At 43.3% G+C, this 25708-nt stretch overlaps 1 protein-coding gene across 2 annotated transcripts; it reads right to left on the reverse strand.

The window, feature by feature from the left end:
* Positions 1–8751: 8751 nt before the first annotated feature.
* On the reverse strand, positions 8752–24916 carry zgc:100829 (uncharacterized protein LOC445149 homolog). 2 transcript variants are annotated; one of them, XM_054626026.1, is made up of 8 exons: positions 24829–24916; positions 23472–24089; positions 20159–20303; positions 19834–19936; positions 18390–18428; positions 18251–18292; positions 16477–16759; positions 8752–9928 (listed from the first exon to the last, which is right to left on the reverse strand). In XM_054626026.1, exons 2-8 carry the CDS (start codon positions 23647–23649, stop codon positions 9714–9716), a joined length of 1005 nt encoding a protein of 334 aa, XP_054482001.1. In that variant the 5' UTR covers positions 23650–24089; positions 24829–24916; the 3' UTR covers positions 8752–9713. The 2 variants fall into 2 exon arrangements, with proteins under 2 accessions (XP_054482001.1, XP_054482002.1); XM_054626027.1 differs by lacking the exon at positions 24829–24916 and adding an exon at positions 24202–24286.
* Between the last annotated feature and the right edge of the window lie 792 nt (positions 24917–25708).

Raw genomic sequence — 25708 nt, forward strand, 5'->3', positions numbered from 1 at the left:
AGGTCCATCCAACACAGATGTAGCCCTGATTAATTGGGCGCAACGCAGGGAAGTGGGTCTGGAAACTACCTGGCAATTTCCTTGCAGCCCATCCAACCCCCCTCCTCCTCCCCCTCCTCCTCCCCCTCCTCCTCCTCCTCCCTCCTCCTCCTCCTCCTCCTCCTCCTCCTCACATTTGGATCACGTAAGTCAGCAGGTGGGCTGCTGGGAGGAGTGTCTGCCGTGTGCCGTTGATATTCTGCCTGCGTCCAGCTTGCTGGGCGCCCTACATTGCAGGCGCTCCCTCTGGCAATGCTTGCCTTGGCTCTGGGCTGAGTGCTGGAAACACTGAGAGCCTGACAGATTCCATGGGCGCATGTACAGGTACACACACACACACACACACACACACACACACACACACACACACACACACACACACTAACACATGCAGAATGGACTGCTCTCCACTGCCCAGCAGAGCACATCTTAGAAAGGGAGAAAGAGGGAGAAAAGAAAGGGAAAGAGTCAGAGGAATGGACAGACATACTGTATTTACCTCACACTTTTTCAGTAAAGCACGTGGATTACCCAGCGGAGCACCGGGAGGCTTTTTAATGAAAGCACAGGAAGGGGGCAGCAGCTGGTGGCATGTGTTTGAGCCGGGAGGATAAGACCCCTTGCGCTGGGCTCGCCAGCCCCCCCCCCCCCCCCCCTCTCTCACTTTCCTCATCTCCTACACCCCCTTCATCCAACCATCCTCCCTCCCCTCTCCCTCCACAGAGAATGAAGTCCTTTGTCCGTTCCACCACTGCCCGTCCTGGAGTCGGGCCTGAGACGGGGGGGGTGGGTGGGTGGGTGGGTGGGGGGCTTCTGGTCAGCCAGCACCAGAACCAGAGCAGAACCAAGTTGAGCCCCTCACAGAGCTGGCTGCAGCCTGCCGCCACAGACCAACACCAAGTCCCAAATCACCCTGTGCTGGGAAAGGAAAAAGAAAAATGAGCAAAACAGAGAGAGAGAGAGACATCAACAGAACGGTTGGACAATACCAATGAGAGAGATGGACAGAAGGAAAAACACAGAGGAGTGTGGCCAAAACTGCAACAGAGAAAAGAGGACATTTCACTCAAGTCTTGCAACCACAAGATGTCTTATTTTGAATGGGGGAAAAAAATGCCCAAAAGAACAAAGGAGTAAATTATTGTGCTAAAGACACAACAACACATTTTTCTAGACTGATGTGCCGAGGAGCTTGGCGTCCGCTGTAGACAGCTTTATTGAATAAAATCAAAGCGTATTTATTCCGTTGTGTCTTATACAAAACTGAACTGGAAATTCTAGTGCTAAGTAAATATAGGTATGTAATAGATATGAAAGTATAACTGGAAATATGTAAACTTATTGCAATGCAATTTAATGAATAATGGACAACATTACAGCAAAAGAAGTCAGATAGGAGTATATATTGAACATTACTCATCCCTTGTACTCTCCTTTACTCATTTCCAAATAATAATCCTCCATACATGCATGTACGACATAAATTAGAGAAAAGGAGAATTAAGGAAACAAGAGTAAAGTTTGTATTTGAATGAAGTTGTTCTGAGTTGGAGAAGAAATAAGTAAGTGATGGTCTCTTGGGTGTTGAATCACATTAAATTAGGTGAATGTTGGGGAATCAATCCAGAGCTGCTTTTCACGTTGCCTCTATTGCGTTATGTGTGTTCAGTCAGAGTAGATATGAGAGGCTCCACTTATCAGAAAGGCTTGGTTCACAAAAGACCTTGTGTGTTTTTCAGGAATTGGATCTGCGTCACCTTGTTGCCCCTCAGACCCTAAACCACCGCTTCATCCCCCTATGCTCATACAAAGTACCGTTATCCTGTCTTTCCACTTCAACTGTGTTTCTGAGCTTTTATGCAACAGCAGAATAGAAACAAGTACAAATACTCAGTAAAAGTTTGGACAAAGGGGAGGCTTCGCTGCACTTGTTCTTTGTCCCCACAAAGCTTTTCAAGGTTCTCGCCTCTGATTGGCTTCTAAAATATCTGAGAGCTGTCCTTGTTTTTGCTGTATTTTTTTTTTTTCATTTCTGCAGTTAACCAGTCTACTCATTGGTTCAGCCAAGGCGGCTTTGAAAGCTCATGCTAACTGCAGAGATCTTATTGTGTTTTTTTTTGGTAATGTATCAGTTCCCGTGCACCAGAGAGGATTATTCCCAGGAATGAATATCTACAGTATATCCACTACCAGCTGCTCAGAAAAGTGAAAGCAACAACTGTGAAAACCTTCCTTGAGTTAGCTTTTAATTTGTTTAAATGATGAGTCTGTGAAAACTGCAGAAATGTATATAAGATAAGTACTTTTAACCTCTATTATTCCAGGACAATCCCATTCAGATTTTAAATCTCTTTTACAAGGGAGTCCTACTTCTATATGTAATAGTGATATAATTGTATATGGCATTTTCTTTTTCTACATCACCATCTTTAATAAACAAATGAACGTTAAAACGTTTAGAGTTAAATTCACTTCCTAGTGAAGGTCAGACTAGAGGGTCGGCTGCAGCCTGGAGCAGATGAGCTGCGAGTCAATGGAGGCCCTTGAACCTGGTTACTTGGTTTGAAGTACTTGTCTTGACTCCACTAAAAACCTATTTGCAGTAATGTGTAATATAATTCATGTCCTGTGACCCTGGGTGAGTGTAAATATCATTAAGACCTATAGTATATAATCATCTCGTGGCTCACAGTCATGATATTGTATTTGTATTGCTACGACGCAGTGTTTGAGGCAGATTAGTGTACTGCCAGGTTGTCTTGTGCTCTAGAAATACGATGAATACAACTTCACACCTTATAGAAAGTGTGTCAGTATGCTTGACCCCTCTCTAATTATGTTGCTACCTCAATATCATGTTATGTAGCACATGACATCACTTATAAGTGAGGTTATGGGGATTTCTTTTAGCTGCAATAACATTTAAATATTCATCATCCACTCCACTCCAGGTTTTGTTCCCCTGTTTAAGATTTCTCAGTTCATAACTCCCACCAAGTTTCTACTAAAGCTAATATTTAGGCTATTGTGCTGTAAAATGTCCGTTCCTTTTATGTGTTATGAATGCCTTGAAAAGGAGGAAAAAAGCAAAGCCAAAACTCTTAGAATGTTGAGAAAAAAAATAAAAAATAAATTCGGGTTACAGAAATATAAATGGTGTTATAGGAGTGCATTTTCCTTGATCTGTTTTTTTTTTTTTTTTTTTTTACACCTTAAAGCTCAGAATTTATAAATCAACCAAAAGAAAAGTGAGTTTAACACACATTATTTAAAAGTGACTAAAGTTCATCTTCAAACGCGAGACAAATTGTTCAGATTTAAAGAGGTTCAGATTCACAAGGTCATCGCTCACCTGAATGGTTATTTTATTGAATGAAGCACTGCCTTATCTATCGCTCTGTGTTATCTCTCACTATGTGTGTACATGTTACGCACAGGTATGTGTGGGAACATTTTTCTGTTCTCTGGATAAGTGCGATCATTGTTCCCTGATCTCTGAACTCTTGGTATTGTTGGTTTCTCTCCATTGCTGGAACAATATGTTTGGAATTTAGCTGCACGAGTTTCACAGCTCTTATACTTTACTCCAATCTAACTGGTGACTGGTATGACAGTTTATTCTACCATGCGTCAATCTCCCACTCTGTAGCAGCCAATCCCATAGCCATTAGCCAATTTCCAAGTTACTTGAGTGTTTTGCCTCCTTTGCACCTCAACACCTCTTCCTCCTCACCTCCTATAAGGAGGACAAACTCCAGGACGCTCCAGTGATCATGTGCCTGTGACATCTATTCCTGGCGACAACTAATGTTGGATTGGTCACAGTTCTAGGGAGTAAAATCCGGGCTCTGTTGGTCCTGTGACTAAGGTGCTGAGGGTGCCCCCTAGAGACAGGGGAGGTCATTACTCGTAGTCTCTGATGACGATGATGATGGACGACAGTTTTTTTTTCTTTTTTTTCTCCGTGGCTCTTAAGGTCCTTTCACACATGCTCCATGAAAGAATATCGAATCCTTGTCCTTCTGCACATCGGAGCATGGCAGTGGAACAGCATCCACGCATGGCAACACCAGCCCAACAACCATCTCCTAGCAACGCACGTCCTCTGCCCCAGGAGGAATCTGGAGGTCTCTGCTGTAGTCACACCATGCGTTTCCTGGAGGGCAATCAGCTTTTTTCCTCATCTCTTCTCAAACTCCCTCACTCTTGCCCTACGTCTCGCTGCTTCTCGCGTCCAAATACTTCATTCCAACTGGCTAAGCTGTTTTGGAACGAGTCTTCCTTGGGATGAAAATAACAAGCTCACTAAATTTAAGACAACAAAAAAAAAGCGGGGAAAGTAAATTAGCCTGGATTCTTAGAAACCGCTTGACAAAGTGAACATAGTGCGACTATTGCAAAGTATATAACTTAAAATTAGATTTTTTTTTGTCACCATTTTCTCAGTTTTATTAAATATATCACCATATTGCCATAAATATGCATCTAACGTATGTAACAATTTGAATGTATCTTGCCAAAAGAGAAAGTTTTCCATGACCTTGCATGACCTTTTTGATTTTCCTTTAAAAAACAAAGCAAAAAAACCATTAAACTCCAGTTAGCCCTCGTGTGACAGAAGGTACCTAATCAAAACAACCTCTGCACGCAACTCCTAACGTGCGTGCACGTTTTCCCCCTCCGCACTAGTCCCCTTCCTCCCAGCGCCATCACCACAAACCATCGTTCCCACAGTATTCCCATGACTCTCGGCTGCTCCCCCTCTCTTCCCCTCGAAGGGCCCAGACTTCACCAAAAGGCAGGAGGGCTGCGTTGGCGAGCAGCGAGCCGCTCTAGCCCACCTTCCTCACATCTGAGAACCTCTGTGAAATCCTAATCCCCAGAGCAGGGTGAAGCGCAGGCCCAGCTTGCCTGACCTCTCTGGTTGCCATGGATACAGCGCACTATAAATAAAACAGAGGGGGCTTTTTTTTTTTTTCGAGCAGTTTGGCAGGGCTGTGTGGCCTGCTCACTGGTGGGGCTTATTTTCTCTCTCCCTCCCTCGTTCTGTCTCTCCTCACTCTCATTCTACTCCCCCTTTTCACTCATTCTCTCAATCATTGAGTGTCCGTCCTCTCTTTCTCTGTCTTGTGCTTCCTCCCTCTCCTTGTCTCTGTTGCTCATTCAACATTTTCATTCAACCCCTTCAAACCTGAACACCTGTATTAGTGCCATAGCTGTTTTTCGATTAATTTAATTCTTGCAAAACATGGCAGTTCGACAAGTCATTGTTCAAATTTGGAAAGTAAACACACGGAGAAGCAACTTGTTTGGCTGGTAGCAATTTATATCTGTCAAGTAAACACACAGAGAGCCATCTCAACAGACGCCAAGTTGGTAGAAAAAGGGAAGACTTTCGTTGATTGTTGCAGAAAGCCACCGGGAGACAAGGGAGGAGTGTGCTTGCGCACTGAATCAGGACCGCGCTGCAGATTTTTTGTCTGGCAAGGCACATCTCGGGAGGCTGGAAAATAATTTGGTCATGGCTGTGGGAGGTTGTTGCGAGTGGGAGGCGTGCGGGTGATGTGGGGGAGAAGGTTTGAGGGGTGACTGGTTGGTGGGAGGAGGAGGAGGGGGTCGGGGTTTTTTGACCGTCTCGCTGTGGTGAAAACATGCTTGACACCTCATTCCTTTCCAGTTAATGTGGAGCGGACTGCAGGATGTTAACCCTTTAGCCTGCCGTTTGATGCTCGGTCTCCACCGTTGCACAATAAGTCCTCAAACACTTCCTGCTTTACGGCCGGGGCTCAAACTTTCCACGGAGGGAAATCAGTCCCGCCAGTCGTGGGAGGGATGGTTACAGTATAAATTATTTTCTGGTATCATGTCTACATTAGCGGAGTGTAATACTGTGAGACAATATGACAGGCCTGCTGTACAGTCTTCAGAAGCTGTCGCCATGATTTCAAATTTTGACCCATCACACGCCAGATACTCTTTGTCTGGGAGAATTTTGAAGAGTAAGCTACATTTCCCCGGACCATCTGCCTTCGTATGAATTACACAAAAGACACGACCGGCAAACCGGCAAACATCCACAATGTTGCCTGGGAGACAGAGGTCACATGAGAGGATGAGTCACAGAAACCCAGAAAAACTACCTAGAAACCAACGCTATCGAACGGCCTCGCTGTCGCTTTGGTGCTCTTTACAGTTTGGCGACGTGCGGTGGGATTAGTGTCGTGTCAGTGCATAAACGACAGTGAGACGGCGCCCTTGGCAAAAGACAAGTAAACAGTTAAACTTAATGGGGCCAGAATGTGATACCTCAATACGAATCCACTTCAGTGGCAGTCACTATCCTTTTTACTAGCACACACACACACACACACACACAGCCCTGTGTGCATATCAACCTGTGTCTGACCATGGGTCTACTGCTGCTGTGTGTGAGTGTGTGTGTGTGTGAGTGTGCGTGTGTGTGAGTGTGTGTGTGTTCATGCAGACCTGGAGAGTAGGGAGTTAATGCAGGCAGGGCTGTGGCAGTCCTCCTGCCCCTCAGCCAGATTAATCATGCAGGAGAGACACAGCAGGCCCCCGTTCATTCTGCCTGGGGGTGAAGCTGTGCCCGCATGCTCTCAGTATCACATGGCCCCGGCCCCCCTCTCCTCTCCTCTCCTCTCTCTCTCCCCCCCCCTCTCTCACTCTTTTCCCTCTCTACTGGGGGTGCTGTGGATGGGGCTGGTGGTGGAGGAGGCGTAGGAGGGGGTTATCGGTGGTGTGGTGGAACGCCACAGCACGCAGTGTAGCTTTTTTCTTCTTCTTTTTGTTTTTTTTTTCTCTCTTCTCCCCCTTCACTTCCCCTCTCTGTGGGTGTGAAGCGAGTGGAGGCAGAAAAAAAAAAGAAGAAGAGAGAAACAGGCGTCCATCTCTCCTGCAAGGAGACAACAACAGCCTCTTTTTTATCTCCCGACGGAGGGCCCTGACGACAGCAGTGGCCAGGCTCTGTGGATGAAGGGAAGTGTGAGGGGAGGGGGGGGGGGCGGCGGGAGGAGCGTGCTTGGGTGGGGGCGGCTACCAAGGGACTTGCCACAGATATCTCCTGGAAACTGCTCGACGATGTCTGTGCGCATCAGAGAACAGCCACGGCCATTGTTGGGCTCATTGGGAAACAGTTATCTAGGCGGCCATCGTGCAGTGGCGTGTTTCAGCATTTTGCAGTGTGTTACACAATCACTTACACTGTCTGTACAGTATAGAGACATATATGATTCATGTTGTGTAATGTTGCAAGTCTTCAAGATTGAGCAGCCTACTGTTAATTTGAGTTTAACCGGTCCATATGCGTGTTGGCCGTTATTTGCTTCCTGTCAGAGCAAGATGCACTTTTGTGACGCATGAGAGAGGTGTTTACTTCTGTGTGGACGTACAAACACACAACTAGAACCATGTGTATTTAGACAGACGTGCATCGAATGGAATTCATGCTTTGACACATTGACTTCATCAAGTGTTGCTGGACATTTCCAACCATATCACAAAAACTTCTGACTCACTTTTGTTCTAGAATCAAGCATCATTTTATCGAACAAAGCAATGATTTAACATATGTGCATATTTTAGTTTTAGCTGTATCGAGTGGCAGCAGTATTATGGTTCTACAAGAGTCACAAGCCTGACTTTGAAATATGTTTTCCCAGCTAGAAAATGTGTACTGGAGAGGTGAAGAAGACACACTTTCACCCTATGTAACAATCACTGTGCACATGTTTTAAATGAAGCATTTTAAAGTATATTTTCAGTGTAATTTAGTTTCACTTTAAAGTTAAAAAAAAGTTGAAACACACTTAGCTTTTGAACTGTTGTGCTGCATATTTGACCAATATCCTCCAATATGCTCTAATATACTGTACTATTATCTTGACTAGTTTAACATATAACATGTTGGCCATATTGTATGCGGTTTGTCCAGTGACATCTTCCTAACGTGTAAAACTAATTCTGACATTTAATAGGACTACTTGTTTCACTTCTATGCCATTTGTAGTTGATTGATAGTATAAAGTTTTGTATATATACTTTTTAAATCTGTCTTCTGACAGCATATAGCTCCTAAGACACCTGTGCTACTCTTGCTTTAACACGCATAACCAGATTAATTAATGGACATTATTCTGCCACTTTACTGCAGCAGAGAGCATTTCTCACTTCATCATTGCTGAAATAACATACAATTTGGGTTTTTGTTTTTTTTTTACCCCAGTGAGCTGATTTGTACAGATTAGCCTGCTGCCAAACATTAGCTGAGGTAACTGAGATCTGCGATGGAAATTACAGATACAACTGTGAAAATATGCCATACAATTTACGCATTGGCAAACATTTGAATTTCAATTCAAAGCTTGGGGAGCATCGCTGGAAATTAAGCAAGAAACGTCTGAGCAAAGTAATAACAAGCGTGGGGGTGGATGTGTTGCCCTGCTGAAATTCAAATTCTACACCGGCTCTGGTGAAGAATGCAGGTCTATCTGCTGAGGCTGGACATTTTCAAAAATGTAAGATATTTTCAGTGAACTAGCTGCAAACCTTCATGACATGTTAGTGTTGTGGGTTGAATTCTGTCTCATACAAGACATTAAAAAGAATAATGTTTATTTCAGTTTGGAATTATGAAGATAGAAGCTAGCTACACAAGTGGGAGATAGTGACAAAAAACTACACAACAAGAGAGTACAAGGTGTAAAAGTTACACAATTTTATTATTTCTTTGATTGCGTCATACAAGCTTGACAACAAAGATAAAAATGTCTCTCATTTTACAAGCGAACATCGCAGTAATGTTGAATATCCCATTACAAAACATCTTTCTCCCTATAGAAAAAAGTGAAAAAACAAACAAACAGAAAAAGTACAACCAAGCATTTCTAAAATAGTACTGGAAATATTGCAGAAGAGTAACACGGAGCTGGATTATTTGGCAGCGACTGTCTGACTTGATCCACTGGGAGTGACAGACGATGCATTTGGCACTGTCTCCGGTCCACAACAGGTCGCAGTGAGGCTCCTGCCAGGTGGCAGAGGGAGACATACATTGCATTGTGACAAATAAACAACCCTAAAGTATTCCCAAGGAGGAGACAGCGAGATGAAGGAGGACCCTACTGTGCCTTATTCTAGCCCATTATGCCTGCCCATGCCCAGTCTTTTGTCCTGAACCAAACACACGTGTGTCTGCATATGAGCTCATGCAAACTGTCTTATAAGTGATGAAGATAATGTCATTGGTAAGTAAACAATGTTGTGTGTATGGGGTTTGTGTATTGGACATGAAAACGTGTGTCACACAAAGTGGAAAGCATCAATATCAAGTGAATACATGTGATTGACATTAATTCCCTGGAAAAAAATACATACACATTGCGATCGGTCGCTTTGGAATTTCCTTCCCACGAAGAGTGTTTACAGTACTGAAGCTTCCAAACATAAAAAGAAAACCATTACATTCAAGCATTTCCATTGCTGTGCTTTGGGAGTGATGGCAACATTGTGAACATTACCATTTTTGAGTTGGTCATCTCATTCACCCCACTGGCTGAGGCTCCTCATTAGGGGCCCCATATTGTTCAGCGTGGCTTTATTTGATTCACTGGGATGCGTGAAGCCGGGTGGGCGTCGTGTTCGTCACTGTGTGAGGATTACCTGACAGTGGGTGTGGTCGTCAGACGCAAGTGGCCAGGCTTGTTGGGTAGAGGAGGCTTGACGCTGCGAGCGGGGGTCTGTGAGGGGGTTGTGGAGCTGTCGGCGCTGAAGGTTTTCATCAGCTGAGCCACGCGGCCGCGCCCTCCGCCGGTCCCCGATGACCCGGCCTTCTCCGGGGCAGCCCTCCGAGACGTTTCTGATGCACCAATATCTGAAAAAAGAGAGTCAGATAAGCTTAAGAAGATGTTGGTGACAATCTGACAGAAAGGGGTGTATTTTAATGTTTCAAAATGAAAATAATATTATATATAATAAATATTAAAATATATTAAAATAACTTAAAAACTTAAAAAACTTAAATAACTTAAAAACTTAAAAAACTTAATCTATAATACCAAAGTTTATTTGAATACATGTATTTTAAACTGTATAAAACTTTATTTGTAATTGCATTTTCAGTTTCTCTACAATCTGCAACTGCATTTTCTCTCAGTTTGTCTCTCTATTGTGTATTATGGGACGTCTTTTTCTAGGCTGTTCCTCAAGAGAATGTTGTTTACTGTAAACTACAGCGGTCAGTGTCTCGTAGCAGCTGGAGACACAACACCTTGTAGGAGCATGAGAACATAAAATCCAGATGAAAATCGACTCAAAAATATTAACCATAAACGAGAGTAACACATTGAACATATGCTATTGTTGCAAAAGCAGGAATCCAGTCTTCCCTCACTACCTGACAATTTTCCTTCTCCAAATACTGCGTCTACAGTTTTTCCTCACTCTTTTCTCCCCGCTTTATTCTCCTTTTCATTCGCCTCCCTTTATCCCACTCTGGCTGAGCAGAGGTCATCCTCACTGGAAGTGTAGGGACACAGCTGGGTGTAGTTGGTGTGTGTGTGTGTGTGTGTGTGTGTGTGTGTGTGTGTGTGTGTGTGTGTGTGTGTGTGTGTGCTTGCTGAGGTACTGTGTTTGGAAGAGGGTGTAATTGCGGGAGGAATGGAGGGAACAGGAGTAACTGAGGGGAGGGGGTGTGGGGGGGGGGAGGCCACAGGGACGGCAATGGAGAGCAGACAGACGCTGCTCAGACACCAGAAGGCTTGAGGAGCCACATATTTTTAGCGTCATCCCCGGGGGACAGAGATATGTGAGAGCGCCGGCGTGCACGGCTACAGAGGCACACAAGAACACACACGCACACACACACACACACACACACACACACACACACACACACACAACATGCACAAGCATACACACCGTTTCTAGCGGTTGAACTGCAAAGACACACGCATGTTCTCATGTTACATTCAGGTCCGTGCATGTTCACACACAAACATGCACCTTCGCACAGCCCTCCTGCTCATGGATTCGGTCACGCATGCAGCCGTCTTTGACTAACACCATTGCATACACACACACACACACACACACACACACACACACACACAACACACACACACACACACATACATAGAGGTGGGGTAGAGCCAAAACCACACAGGCACTCCCGGGGCCAGGAAAGCCTTTAAAGCTCTTGATGTCTTGCAGGCATGAGTGAGAGACCTAAAGTTGCCTTTAAGCTTGTGTTATTGTTTATTGTTGTTTACCGTCTCTCCTCTCTCTCTCTTTCCCCTCTCTCTCTCTCTCTCTCTCCCCGTGGCTCTAACACCTCCCTCCAACCTTCCTCTTCATCCCCCCCCCTGTCTTGCTCTGCCTTCCTCTGCCCCCTGACCCGCAGTTCCTGTGTTAATGTCCTCTCGCCGCGCTGCGTGGGCTTGCCTCTGATTGTCTCGTTGTGTTGTGTGGTCACCACGGAAACCTTGGATAGGCTCCAGCAATTGAGGCTGACACGCATTCAGGCACGCACCGAGCACACACACACACACACACACACACACACACACACACACACACACACACACACACACACACACACACACACAGATACGCACACAGACACGGACGCAGGCCCATACACACCCGTGGTCAGAGAGTTTTTTGAGCTCAGAGCCTCGGTGCAGGTCTGAGTGGAATGCTTAATAGAGAGACGGAGAGAGAAAGAGAGAGGAGGAGAGGGAGAGCTGGTGTTGAGCTTGGACTGCTGCTGTAAAGAAATAATACCCCAAAAGATATATATAGATCTATATATATATACACTCACACACAGACACATAAATGTATTTTGAAAGTGCTTCTTGAAGTAAAACCGGAAAACCCTCCCACAGGTAACCTGACGAACCTGTCTTAACACACCTTAAAAAAAAAAAAACGGCTCAAACCCCATGCCTTTCTGCCCCGAAACTCTCCCCAGCAGCTGCACTTTTAGCCCTGTCAGCAGAATCTGTCATTAAAGCTACCTGCGAAAACACCTATTAAAAATGAAAGAGAATCTCTGCATTAAATCACTCGGCAAGATTGATTAATCTCCCATTTGAGCTTTTCGAAACGCCGCTCCTCACATCTCAGTCCAACTCGTAAATGTACAGGAGAGGACAAAGAGGGGGGGGCGGGAGGCGGTGTCACTGACCAGGCTAGCACCAGAATTAAAGACCAATCTTTCTCTTTAAAGACCTCCACGTCTCTGGGAGAAAGGGGGAGGCTTGGGTGAGGAGGTGGGGGGGGGGCAGAAGTGGGGCAGAGGGCAGAATTCCCGAGCAGCTTGTCTGTGGACTGAAGGGCAGGGTGTGGTGTGTGTGTGTGTGTGTGTGTGTGTGTGTGTGTGTGTGTGTGTGTGTGTGTGTGTGTGTGTGTGTGTGTGTGTGTGTGTGTGTGTGTGTGGAAACGAGGGAGGGGGGGCCCTCCTGAGTGGGGGCTGGGGCCCCTGTCACTTATCAGCTCTGGCTGAGCGTCGCCCTGGGCTAGAGTCGGGAAGCTGCGCTGGAATGTGTGTCCTTCCCTCTGAAGGTGAAGAGCGAGGAGAGGAAAGCCGACCGGCAGACAGAGAAGGGTTTATAAACATGAACACACGCATATGAACGCATACCGCCAGCTGCTGGAGATTGATACGCTTTCATGCTCACGCATACATGCTAAAATCATATGACTCCAACACTGACTGCTCTACACGCTCCCAGTAAAATCTGATAATGTGCCTTCACTTTCGTTTCTATGCAGATGACACCTTACATTAACATAGCACCAAGTTATCAGTTAGCCTTTTTTAGTTTATATAGATTTTTAAAAGGAAAAATCACCAGGCTTTTTAGAAAGAGTATGTTGGTTTAAACACATTTCACCCAGTTTGTATACGCTCTTGACCCGAAACAGTCCTGAGAGAGGACACCGATCATAGCGGTTTGCAGTTAATTAGGTCCTCTTGTGATTTTGACAGCACCAAAGATGCTTCCCGTCATAAATCATTTGCACGAAGTAAATAAACAGCGTTTCTGCTTAAAGTTGCATTACTTGAAATATTGGTTCACATTGATTTTTTTACAGGCAACTATTTGTTTTTTTATTAGATTTTAGCTGACTGTTATCCAAACATCTTTAACCTGATAATAATAATAAACAAAACTAAACATAATAATTTCTTAAGTTAAGAATTCTGTATTTGAATCTTTTTCTAAATGGCTTATTTTGCCAACTGGTTGGCAACTGCCTTTTTTGAGACACGTAAAAAAAATTAAAAGTTCACAAATAGGCTATGTTCTGAAGTATTTTACATTGTATAACAAAACGATAAAATCACTTAAAGGGACAGTTCACCCCAAAATCAAAAATACATATTTTTCCTCCAACCGGTACTGCTGTTTACCAATCTAGATTGTTTTGGTATGAGTTGCTAGTTTTGGAATAATTGGCCATAAATATTTCTGCCTTCTTTTGAATATAATGGGACTATATGGTGCTCAGCTTGTGTGCAAACTGCCCAAAAAATAAAAATACATTTGAAAAACTCGAGAGCAATGTCTCTGGATGTCCAGAAATCACGACCAGGTTACTCAAGATACTATCCTACTACCATAGAAGTATGGTTTAAAAGCCAATAGTTCCTACATTAAAACTTATTATTAACTTATTGAACAAGTTTAGTCCAGCTCCAGTGGGTACTTGTACATCTAAATGAGTGTCACTAAAGCAGATTATTAAGTTCATCTTCTACAACTGTTGTGTGGGCCACCGTTTCTGCTCACAGGATGCAGGACTCCTCGCCATCACCCACACTCTAAAGAAAACAGCTGAGGCATGAGCCTTATCCTAATCGGCCTCCTCCTCCCCTTTGGAACAAGCTTCCTTCCATTGTCAAGGACAGACACTCTGTCAGTATTTTTTCTTTTTTTTGTCCACAGTCAAGACACATTTATTCGGCACTGTGTTCAGCCCACCTCAACTCCCACCACACCAGCTGTTCCTTTCCCTTTCTTTTTCCCTTTTCCTTCATTTGTCTATAAATTGCTGCCCTGGCATTGCCCACTGGTCTCAAACACGCACACACACACACACACACACGCACACACACACACACACACACACACACACACACACACACACACACACACACACACACACACACACACACACACACACACACACACACACACACACACACATATTAACACGCCTTGCAACAACCTTGCTTCATTTGAGTTCAGGATTTTGCCTCTTGGTGACAATATCAGGAGAAATGTTTTCTCTCTTGTGTCAGGCTTTTTAGAGATCTACAATAACCTGTCAGCAGCGTTCAAAATGTTAGAAATCATGCAGGCTGTGTTTTCTTCTGAAGGAAAGTATATCTAGATTGACAAAATTTGATTCTGATAATGTCAAAAAAAATGTCTTCTTCTATTTCTGCATTCATTTCAAACTACACTAGTTCAGCATGGCATTGGCCCAGCACGACATCTCACAGTTTTGTTCTAAGCAATAAGAAAAAGGGCTCTTGCAGCTGGAACAGTTGTGTTTTATGTTTCGTTTTGTGTTTGCTTTTTTTATTGTTTATGAGCCACATAAGAGATGATGATGATGATGAAAGGTTGGACTCTTACTCTGAGTCATACCATTAAACTCTCCCACACAATTAACTAACTAAAAACTATGTCTTCCCAGAGCAAGTTAACCTCGAGCAACAGTTGCAGTGTTTTTGCAGTTTGAATGTGTTGTAGGATGAACATTTTTCCAGCAGAGGGACCTTTTTATGGAGATCAGGTTTTCTACCCAACTGCACTTTTTTTCCTACAGTTTCATTGTTTTCCACTGGATGGTGCTAATGTCCCCTTACACTACCCATTTTTCTAAATAACTGGGTCACTGTATGTGTGGTGAATGAGTGTTTGGTCAATTCATGAAATTGGGTGCTGTGTTCAGACAGGAAGTCTGGGGATCACAATGATAATTCAGACTAGAGGTAATCTGCACAACATACTGTAAGACCTAGTGACAATAATATGAATGTCAAGGCCTGAGATATCTGTTAAGAAGAAAAAAATCTATCTATCTATCTATCTATCTATCTATCTATCTATCTATCTATCTATCTATCTATCTATCTATCTATCTATCTATCTATCTATCTATCTATCTATCTATCTATCTATCTATCTAATATCTGCACTAATAAAGGAAGATATATTCAAGTACACAGACCACATAACAGATACAAAGAGAGATGCATCATCCCGCGTGTTTGTGAAAAATGATCATAACCAGTTTAGATGTAATGCCTGTAATGGGTGTGGTTAATTGGCTAGTTTTGCCACCACTCTCCCCATTCCAAAGTGACCTGTGGTTGCTGGTTTAATGACAACAAAGGCTGCCAAATAGCATGGACAACATTGTGTGAGGCCAACAAAAATTCCAATGCAGTTGAAATGGTTAAAGGCTCATGTGCCCACAACACATGCAATAAAAGTGTCCAATCCACCAAAATATATGACATTATTTTCTTATGTTATTAAAAAAATAGTACCTTTTTACAAAGATATTAAACGTAAAATGATCTGATTATGACTATTAAATATCAACCGAATGCAGGGTTAACAGTTACGCCATGTAACTGAATAGAAGAGCAGAAATGTGAGATTTGAATTGAGTTAAACGTTACCATTTACTTAAATAACATCGCTGTTGGAGACCATGAGGTTTGGAGAGTTTCCTATTCCTCATTTCAGCCCACATCACAAATCCTGTCATTTTGTTCTGAAGGACCGGTGGTCAACCTTACCACCAGTCCGTCCTCTCGCACCAGACTTCTTTACAGATCCGGCTGTATGACCGTGCACCTCAGCCAAGATAGTTAGTGAGAGACGATTTCCCTGCTAACATGCGCCCTTTACAATAACGCTAAGCTACCGAACAAGCAGGTGTGTTGGGGGGAGATGCGGTACCACCACGACACAAATCCCAGTCCCAGAAGCCCTTTTTCCCCCTTGTGGCTGGCCTCTTCTTTCTCTGCTAGTCCATAAAGATTCCAGCAGGCTGAGGCACTATTTGGCGAGCACGTTAGGTTTGGAGAAATAAATCCTTTCTAGTATAAAGTTTGTTCAGACTGGTTCTGCTCAGCTCTCTGCAGCCAACATTGCAACAACGAAAGTTACAGAGTAAGATTTATACATATCCCAATGTCAGGGTTTAACTGTATTAGGGTTTATCCACGATGACGCCAGCCATAATAATGTTGCTGTTTGGGTATTTATCTTTATTAGCCAGCAAGTGAAAGATTGCTGGAAAAATGGGACCTCATTTAATGGACATAGAGGTATATTTTCTTTATTTCTTCTGACATTATGTACCGTTACCCATGATGCTATGCTCACTCACCTTTCCCGCTCAGTGATTCCTGGGGCTTCCGAGGTTCCTGTGAGTGCAGGCCACCTTTTGTTGTCCCAGAGTCCGTTTTGACAGCGCCGCTGGGGGAAGGGGACGTTGCGGTGGTGGCCAGCCTCAGATTTGCGAGGGCCAGTCTCGGGCTGAGAGAGCCCGGTGCTGCATTTGCAGAAGCCGGTCTCACACTGACAGGGTTAGCTCTCGTGAGAAGCAGTGAGCAGATGGAGGGCTGGGGAACTGACTTCTCTTCAGTCGCGCTGGCTGACTTCGGCTCGGGCTGCAGAGGGGAGAAGAGTGACAAAAGGGGACAGGGGGAGCGCGATCAGTGTTGACAGCTAATTCACATACAGTGGAATTACTGTCATGTTTGATTAAATCATTGGATAAGTGATTCACCAAATTACAGTTCTCCAATGACTACACCGCGCCGTAATGAAACACACAGAACTATGACCACTGATTAAGAGTTTAAGGGTGTGTGGAGAGAAAATTATAAGGTGACTTGGAAATCAAGCAGCCTCGCTAATCTTCCTTCCTGATCTTACGCCTTCTTAATCAACAATCTCACTCTCTCCTCCTCTCTCAGGCCGACTCCTTCCCTCTCTAAATCAACTGGAGAAAATCTGCAGCGGGCCTAGCAACAGCCCCTAATACATCTGCAGTACCAAACCAGCCCCTTCCTGTTCCCAGAAGCAAATCACTCTACATACATACTACATACGTACAGGACGTTCAATGGAATAATGAACCTTGTAAGGGGAGGCTCAGGCTGTCTGACTGGCCAAACCGCCTAAGGTGTGGGTTGTCATTGCCACATCAGCAGGGGTTTGCCCAGCGATGTGTTGGGGCCTGTAAAACAGAGAGTCTGGTATAGATATAAGAAGTGAGGGAGAGACGTCTCCTTGTGTGGCAAAAAAACAGAGAACGGAGGATGAGCTCACGCGCCCAAAACCTCAAGAGACTCTCCCACAATCCCATCCATCTGCGACTGACGCATTCTCTATCTCTGGCGTTTTAATTCCCTGATCAAGTTCATCAACCATCTGTTCTAGGGCAGTCCAGAAATCCCGCCTCGCTTCTGTGATTCAGCTGTTCTCGCGGCACAGTGTAACCTGCACACACACACACACACACACACACACACACACACACACACACACACACACACACACACACACACACACACACACACACACACACACACACACACACACACACACACACACACACATTTTTCTTGCACATGAACACGGAAAGAGAAAAAGAAAGCCAGTGGAGATGGAGAGCAATACTCCCCAGACAAGGCTGGAGCGATGATGGAGGCAGTGGGAGGACAGTTCAGTTCAGCTGTTCCCCCAGGAGAGAGAGCTAGGAGGGGTGCGGCAGCTCAGATGAGAAGGAACAGAGAGAGAGAGAGAGAGAGAGAGAGAGAGAGAGGGAGAAAGAGGATCTGCAGAGAGGCTGGAAGCAATGGGACAGCTGGCCTAACCACCACTTCCTGTTACTCACAGAGGCTGGGACTGCCATGAAAAGACACGTAGGCACACTGAAGCCACATTTAAAAAAAAAAAAAAAAAAGAGCTGAAGAGTGGACTGCTATGATGTTGATCACACCTGAGTTTGAAAAACTGTGTTGTACAGTGAAGACGACGCTAGAATGTAACATGTTCTTTGTTTTATAAAACATCTAGAACGTTTGCAAAGAGCAGTACATGCTCAAACTGGACTGCAGCAACTATAAAGAAAAAAAACTTTGATTCATAAATACCTTTTCTGCTGCTGTCGTTGATGAATGCTCACTCACTGACACCTGTGGGTTTAAGGAAGACATTACAGGAGTGTAACAGGCCATGATGCAACCCTCAGAACACAGAGCTCTATTATAGCAGGCAGTGGCTCACACTCACCGGCAGAGGGAGTAAGGTGCTCGTCTTCTCACTCTTCCCCTGTAGGGAGAGACAGTGACATATTAGAGGACACCAGAGGTGACACGTCATCCTCCTTAACTTTGAGTCAGTAAGGTACTTTAATGAGCAGGGAAGTTTTGTAAGAGTTGATCATATGAAAGGAAATATTGCAAATGATAAGTAGACTGTTTCTATACATTTATGCGCAGTGAGTGTGATGATGATGATGATGATGTGAGTGCAGGAAGATCAGTGACTGTGCTGGGATGTTCATGTTTCCAGTGAGCGAGCAGCATGCAGCTTTAGCTCAGAGAACCTTCGCGGTCAGGCCAGATGAGACCCAGGCTCTCGCTCTGGCTCAGTTTGTGCAAGGTTGCCATGACAACACAGCAAATCTCTTTTAAAGATAGTGTGTAAAGAGAACCCCCCCCCCCACACACACACACAAACATACACAAACCTCCCAACTCCATCTCCAAAATCAACAACTCGCACACCACCAAGTGCACACACACACAATAGAAGCTCAAATTGACATGCCTATATTTTATTTGTGGCAGTTTTACCAAGCTTTGCTCAAAAGCCTAATTGAGGTAGGAGAATTGAAAAGTGTTGAATTGAGGCGACACATTCTTACTCCCAAACTCAGGAAATATTGTTGATTGATCAGTTCCAACTGTGACGCTCTAGGTATGACCCTATAGCGTTTTATAGGTGTTAGGAACAATATTCTTTTGATATATGCATTGGGATCTTTTAAAAATAAACTTCCGTTGCCACAGGAAGTATGGTTCAGGCAACAAAACCACTCACTAAAGTAAGGTTTTAGCAACTCAAATGACTTACCGCTGACATGACAAAATGTGAAAGTTTACTCTTAGTTTTATTTTTGAACTGGACAGCAAACAGCAAACACCATGGATAAAAGGTTGAACACTTCACGGCTGCCATTTTCCACACGTTTTTAGACGCAACATCCGAACGGCCCCTCTCTCACTGTTTATATTCGTCAGTCGCTTTGAGCGTCTAATAATGACGCCGGTGAGTTTACATTGGAGTTAACTGAAAGCGTGGTGTGTCTGTATCAGACTCCGATGGGCACTGACCAAGCATCGGCATTTGACGAGTTATGGAGTGAGACCAGGTTGATTGAGGGGAGGAAACAAAAAAAGACTTTGGTATGAGTTGGTGTGACCGACTTTTACACCTATTTTATTTCTATCAGTTCAACCAAGCCAGTTAACCAAATAATGATTTTTTTTTACATCGGGTTGTTTTGTTTGATCAAATAATAAAGAGGCCAGGACATAAAGTCATAAGCATTTCACATAGAAAATCAAACAAACAGAAACAATCGAATGAAATCGTCTCTGTTCCCAAGCTTGAGAATCATGACAGACATCATGATTTGGTTTCTTAGGGTTACAGACAAACAACTACAAACCTTTAAATTCAGTGAAACTCCAGGTTGTGTATTACGAGGGAGGTTCTCTCTTTCAGTTCTGACTGGTTCTGTGGTATTTCTGCTCTTCAAGATGGTTTGTTGGCTGCAAAACACAATGAGACCAGGTCATATCTCTTCATATATAAGCTTTACGTGTCTTTCATAAGCCACATCATGATTAAGGAAACAGAAAGCATGAAAACCCGTCAAACTACAGTCTGTAAACAACACTGAAACACTAATAGATATTTCCATGTTACATTTTGTTCACTGCCTGTTATCAAACAAATAACACTATCTGTGTTACGTTACAAAAGTATATTACTATGCATTGTTCTGAAGACTCGGCGTCTTCTTTTCTCCAAATCCTGAGCAGATGAATTTGGAGCTCAGCTCGTCCACCTCTCCGATCACGATGACCGCCACATCTCCATCCCGACCGAGCAGCCAGCTCACACTCTTACTGTTGGCTGGAGGAAACACACACACACACACAAAATAGTGAATAGAGTTAGTTTGCTAATGAGATAAACTGGGCATGACAGTGTTTGTAAATGTAGATAATTCAAAGATCCTCTACTCAAAGAGGGGTTTAACAAAACAAAAATTAAAGCACTTTATCATATTTTTACAGGAAGGACTGAGTCTGAAAAAGAGTCAGCATTTTTGCACCTCTGGTTCCCTCATCCCAAACTCATGTTCATGTCTTTTTTTGAATAGGTCTTTTTTTTGGTGAAAATGCCTGAAATAAGACCAGTGGTAAACACAAAATGTAGAAATGTTATTGTTTAGTTTAACAATATAAGCTACATCAGTAAATGCCCCTTTCGTGAATTTTGAAGATTTGTAAGTGTTTTAAAGAGGCAGTTTGCTAATACGTGGCTATAAGAGACTAGTGTAGTCAGTTTATAGCCTTACATTCGCTTTTTACTTCTGGCAATTGCTTTCTCGCTTCCAGAATTCTAAAAGTAATTTGTGAAAGTTATCTTGCTGAAGAAAAACAAAGCTTGTGTTTGATTGTATAAAACTTAATATCTGCAATAATGCAAAATCCCTTTGGTTTTATGTTAAGGGAACCGTGTGCGATGCTAACTTCCTGGTTTGCCTACAAAATATGTCATCCCTGCAGCACCCTGAATGTGTCCTTTTCAGTCATTGGCCAAAACTTTCTCAGGTCGATCAAAATACCACTCTCCTACTTCCCTGCCTTCTTTCTCTGACCTTCAGGATTTTGAAAATCATGATTGGTGAACAATTCTTTTCCAGTACTGTACAGATAAATATTCTAGATCTCTCAGATAATCAGATGTAGCTCTGTTCATTCTGAAATGAAACCGTCGTCCCCAGTTTTATCCAGTAAATTGAGGCTGCTAGACCAACAGGAGCAACAGCTGGTAGGACCAAAGCTGCCAATCACAAATGAGACCGAACCTTCATATAAATGATACGAGCAGAGCTGACAGGAAAACACTCCCCTCGTTTTTCTATAAATATACTTGTGAGTATTTTCCATTTACTGTTTGGATTTCCTAACCTCAACCAGTTCTGGCATGAAGCCAATTTTTAAACCCAATCACTAAACCTTAAATATCAATACTATCTCCTTATTTATCTATTTATCTGTGTGAGGTCATTGAGTCTACACACAAGCACAACAGGGCGCACACACACTTTCACAACATATAACAATGCCACTGTTTTGAGACATATGTTTGGGAGAAGTGACTTTATGGAGAGAAACCAGCTGACCTGGGTTCAGAGGGTGAGCGCTCATTGGGTTGAAAACAGGTTAACATACTTTCGTGGTGAACTGGTTTTGCCAGCCTGTTCTGTGGATGGTATTGTAGCTGAGCATACCAGGATGATTAAACACAGCAGTCAGAGTATACCTGGGTGAACAAGTTAATAGCCCAATCTGACAGCTACAACAACACCACCTTTGTCAGAAGAGATGAATCCTGTCAGCTGGGTAAAGGGACAGAATGAATGTGGCTGTGTTCGCATGTGTCCGTGGTCCTGCCGTTCATGACAGACACGAACGTTTTGCATATCTCCTGAACGAGATCAAGGTAACTAATCTGAATAGTCACAGAATCTGAGCCACGTCTATGCCTCATGTGAACGTCACCAAACACAGCAGCACATGTCCATAGATTCAGAGTACATGAACACAAATAACCATGAAGGCAGCCTAACCACAGCAAAAAGTCCCATGATCAAAAAAAAAAGAAAGGCTAAAGGCCGAAACTGTTACCGACAGCCGTCAGAGACACCGTCTTCATTCAATGCATAAATAACAAACTTGTAGCATGTGAGCTCTCCCACAAGGCCGTCCAGATAAAAATCCAACTCTCTCTTTGTTTCTCAAAACACATACATTTCCTGCATGCTTCCTGTTTCGCTCCCTGCTAATTGTTTGAGGGATCGAGTCTTGATTTCACTTCCTATTTTTTATTTTTTTTTTACACAGAAACACAAACTATCCACCATTTCCTCTGCGTTGCAGCCTGAGTGGAGAGGAGTTGAGTGGCCATGTGATCTCAGCCCGAAGTCTCCGTCCAGCCTGCTCAGGACAGCTGCATCGGTCATAAAGACATAGAAAGAGCACTGTTCTCTCACTCTGCACCACAGTTAATGCGTGCTTTATTAACCAAGACAAGACAAATGTCATTACTGTGTCAATCTAGATGTAATGCACCAACTGCAGTGTGCTATTAATTACCAATAAGTAATATTCAAGTGTGTTTTTTTTTTAGCAACTGTTGTTTACTTCCAAACCTTCTGTTAGTTTTGTCATCTACATTAAGCGTCTACAGTAATGCAGACAGGCAAGATTCTGAACAATGAGTCAAACCAGTTTCAGGAAAGACGTGTGGCCTTCTGAGTTTCTGGTTGTTTTGTTTGAGTGCTGCTCGTAATGCTGTTGACTCTGACTGACAGTTCCTGATGAACCCATGCAGCCTGTGCATTCCCCCCCCCCCCCACCCCCTTCGCCGACGTGTTTCTCTATCTATAGTTTCCATCAAATGCAGAATTCCAGACATAAGTGACACCTCTGACCCGGGGGAATATTCTTCCGTGACTTCTCTGACTTCGGCTCATGTGATGTGACGTGATTGGGAACAAAATATGTGCGAGAGCAAAAATATACACACACACACACGGCCACATACTTTACATTCGCCATGTTGTAAATATCTCAAACACTATAGCACCTCTTAACACACTGTTACTACGTGTCTCTTCACACACACCCATTTCAGAGTGAATATCATTTTCACCACGACATCTACTTTACTTTTGCTTGTGTAAATGTTAGAGCCATCTGCGAGTGTGATGTCAACATTAATTCACCAACATCATCAATCTGCTGTAATTGTTTAAGACTTCTGGTATAAATAGAGCTCCGTGTAAGTGAAGTATAAACGCTCTTGGGTTTCTGTCTGTTCATCATGCTGCACTACAGACACATTAATGTGGAGCAGCTGGTGTTTGTTAGCCCCACTTTTTATTTCAGGAAACTTTAAACTTGTCAAATTGGACTTCCAGGAAATGCTGTGCCTGTCTTGGCTACCGGCACACAGTACATAAACAGGAAGCGGAAATGGTTCACAGTTGTGATGTGTTGGTGCGGTTACCTTTCTTTGGCGTTGTTCTCTTACGTTCAGCGTCCCCCGCTTCTCTCTCCTCCCGTTCCGTCCAGCGGCGTACCTGTTCCTGCCGCATTTTCAGGAACAGAGTCTTTTTCTGGTCCTCATTAAGAGCGTTCAGGACATCAGGGTCGATGTACATGTCCGTTAATATCTGCTGGAGCATGTCGGCGGCTGGGTGGTGGGGTTTAAATTGGTGCCACCTGGCCAAGCGGTCGGAGGTAGGATGTGCTGCCCTTTGGCCAGCGGCTTCTTGAGGTGGACAGTGTTGGTGTTTATAGTCTCATGTCATCCGAAGATCACAGCTTCTTTATCCTGAAATCACTGGTGTTTACCCCCATAAACTCTACTTCATCAATCGAGGTGCTTGCTCATCCTCACACACACTTTTGTACATTTTAGTACAAGCTCACACACATGCATACACTCACTCACTCACTCACTCACTCACTCACTCACTCACTCACTCACTCACTCACTCACTCACTCACTCACTCACTCACACACACACAAAATCCTGTTTCCTCTCTTGAGTTGTGCTGACGGTTTCCCCACCCTACTGAGATGTCAGTTTTCTTTGTCTTTGGAGGTCATCATTGGGACTTTCTACAAGAAAGAACAAACAGGAAACACTTGAAACGAACATTTGTAAGATTAAGTTGTACGCTACAGTTACTACATTTTTATCTTGTGTCCTATATACATTTGTTAAAACCACCTTTGTCGCATTCAGAAACTTTTTTTCCTTCCAGTCATTCCTTTAGAAAGTCTGTGTCAGTTGTCCCTCCCTTCATGAATACGGAAGAGCCCAAACCCTGTTTCTAAACTGACAGAAAGACTGCAGCCCAGAATGGGAGGAGATTCTAAAGGAATGGGACTGTTTCTGTCATCAGTGGCCCACCTCCCTCCTCCTCCCCCTCCCCACCACACATCCCTTCCCAAGAAAAAAAAAAAGAAGAAAAACCCCTGTTCCTTTTCTCTCCTAAACTCCCAAGAGACAGCGGCTCCATTTTAACATTGCCAGTTTCTGGTTGTAAGAGAGAAAAAACAATAACAACAGGGTCTTAGACCAGAACAGCGTGAGCCGGTTTCTCTAATAAGGAGATTGCAATGGACTCCTCCAATCACAGTGGGTAGTTAAACAATGGCTACCACATAGGCAGCACTTGGAGGGAAAGAAAGCATGTCTCACACTGAGAAGTATCACACTGGTGGAATACAGATGTGTCTACTAAACACATCGTAGGGTGCAGAGGAGGAAACCCGGGGAAAAGGGTAAAGCACGTAGGTGGTACAAAACAAAGGGGAGCAGTAAGAGAAGGGTAGAATTTGCTGGAGTACTCACAGTGGGATGTAGACAGCCGCTCCACAGCAGAGTATGCTAACTAAGCTGAGAGAGTCAGAGCGCCTGTGGGTCCTCCTTGTCTTTGTGTGTATGACTGGGCTGATGACATCACAGCATTCCATAATCTCCCTCCCTCTCTGCCTCTCTCTCGCTCTCTCTCTATCTATCTATCTATCTCTCTCTCTCTCTCGCTCTCTCTCTCAGGCACATATACTAACAATCACTCACATTTTTTAAAAAGGGGAAGAGAGCAATTCAGGAAGCTGAACACCCAAATTAAAGAAGTAAAAAAAAAATAAAAAAAAAAAAAATAAGGGCGAAAAATCCTTTATAACCTAAACTTTCAAGCTCCTTTTTCCGTAACTGCTCTCCCACCAACAAAACTTGCTTTACATCTACATACATTTTTACATCTACAGTGCATGTAAAAAAATATAATTTACAGCAGTTTATACATAGCCTACATTATTTTAAAAATGGAAATGTAATAGATAGGTTGATACATAGATATATACAAAGATAGATGGATAAATAGATACATACAAAGATAAATAGATAGATACAAAGATAAATAGATACAAAGATAGATAGATAGATAGATAGATAGATAGATAGATAGATAGATAGATAGATAGATAGATAGATAGATAGATAGATAGATAGATAGATAGATAGATAGATAGATAGATAGATAGATAGATAGATAGATAGATAGATAGATAGATAGATAGATGGATGGATGGATGGATAGATGCATTTTTATATTTAGAGTATACCATAACTATTACAACTAAGATATGAGATTGCAAAATTGTTGCAGCTATTAAATATTTTTATTTGTATTCTTATTTTTTATTTTATTCTATTTTTATTTTTATTT

Source organism: Anoplopoma fimbria, chromosome 24, assembly GCF_027596085.1.
Source record: "Anoplopoma fimbria isolate UVic2021 breed Golden Eagle Sablefish chromosome 24, Afim_UVic_2022, whole genome shotgun sequence".
NCBI lineage: Eukaryota > Metazoa > Chordata > Actinopteri > Perciformes > Anoplopomatidae > Anoplopoma > Anoplopoma fimbria.

Coding starts and splice junctions, on each gene's coding strand:
- zgc:100829 (XM_054626026.1), bottom strand. CDS start 23,649: ATGCTCCAGCAGATATTAACGGACATGTACATCGACCCTGATGTCCTG. Junction 20,304..23,471: donor GAGAACAACGCCAAAGAAAG/GTAACCGCACCA, acceptor TGTTTCCTCCAG/CCAACAGTAAGAGTGTGAGC. Junction 19,937..20,158: donor AGTCTTCAGAACAATGCATA/GTAATATACTTT, acceptor TGTGTTTTGCAG/CCAACAAACCATCTTGAAGA.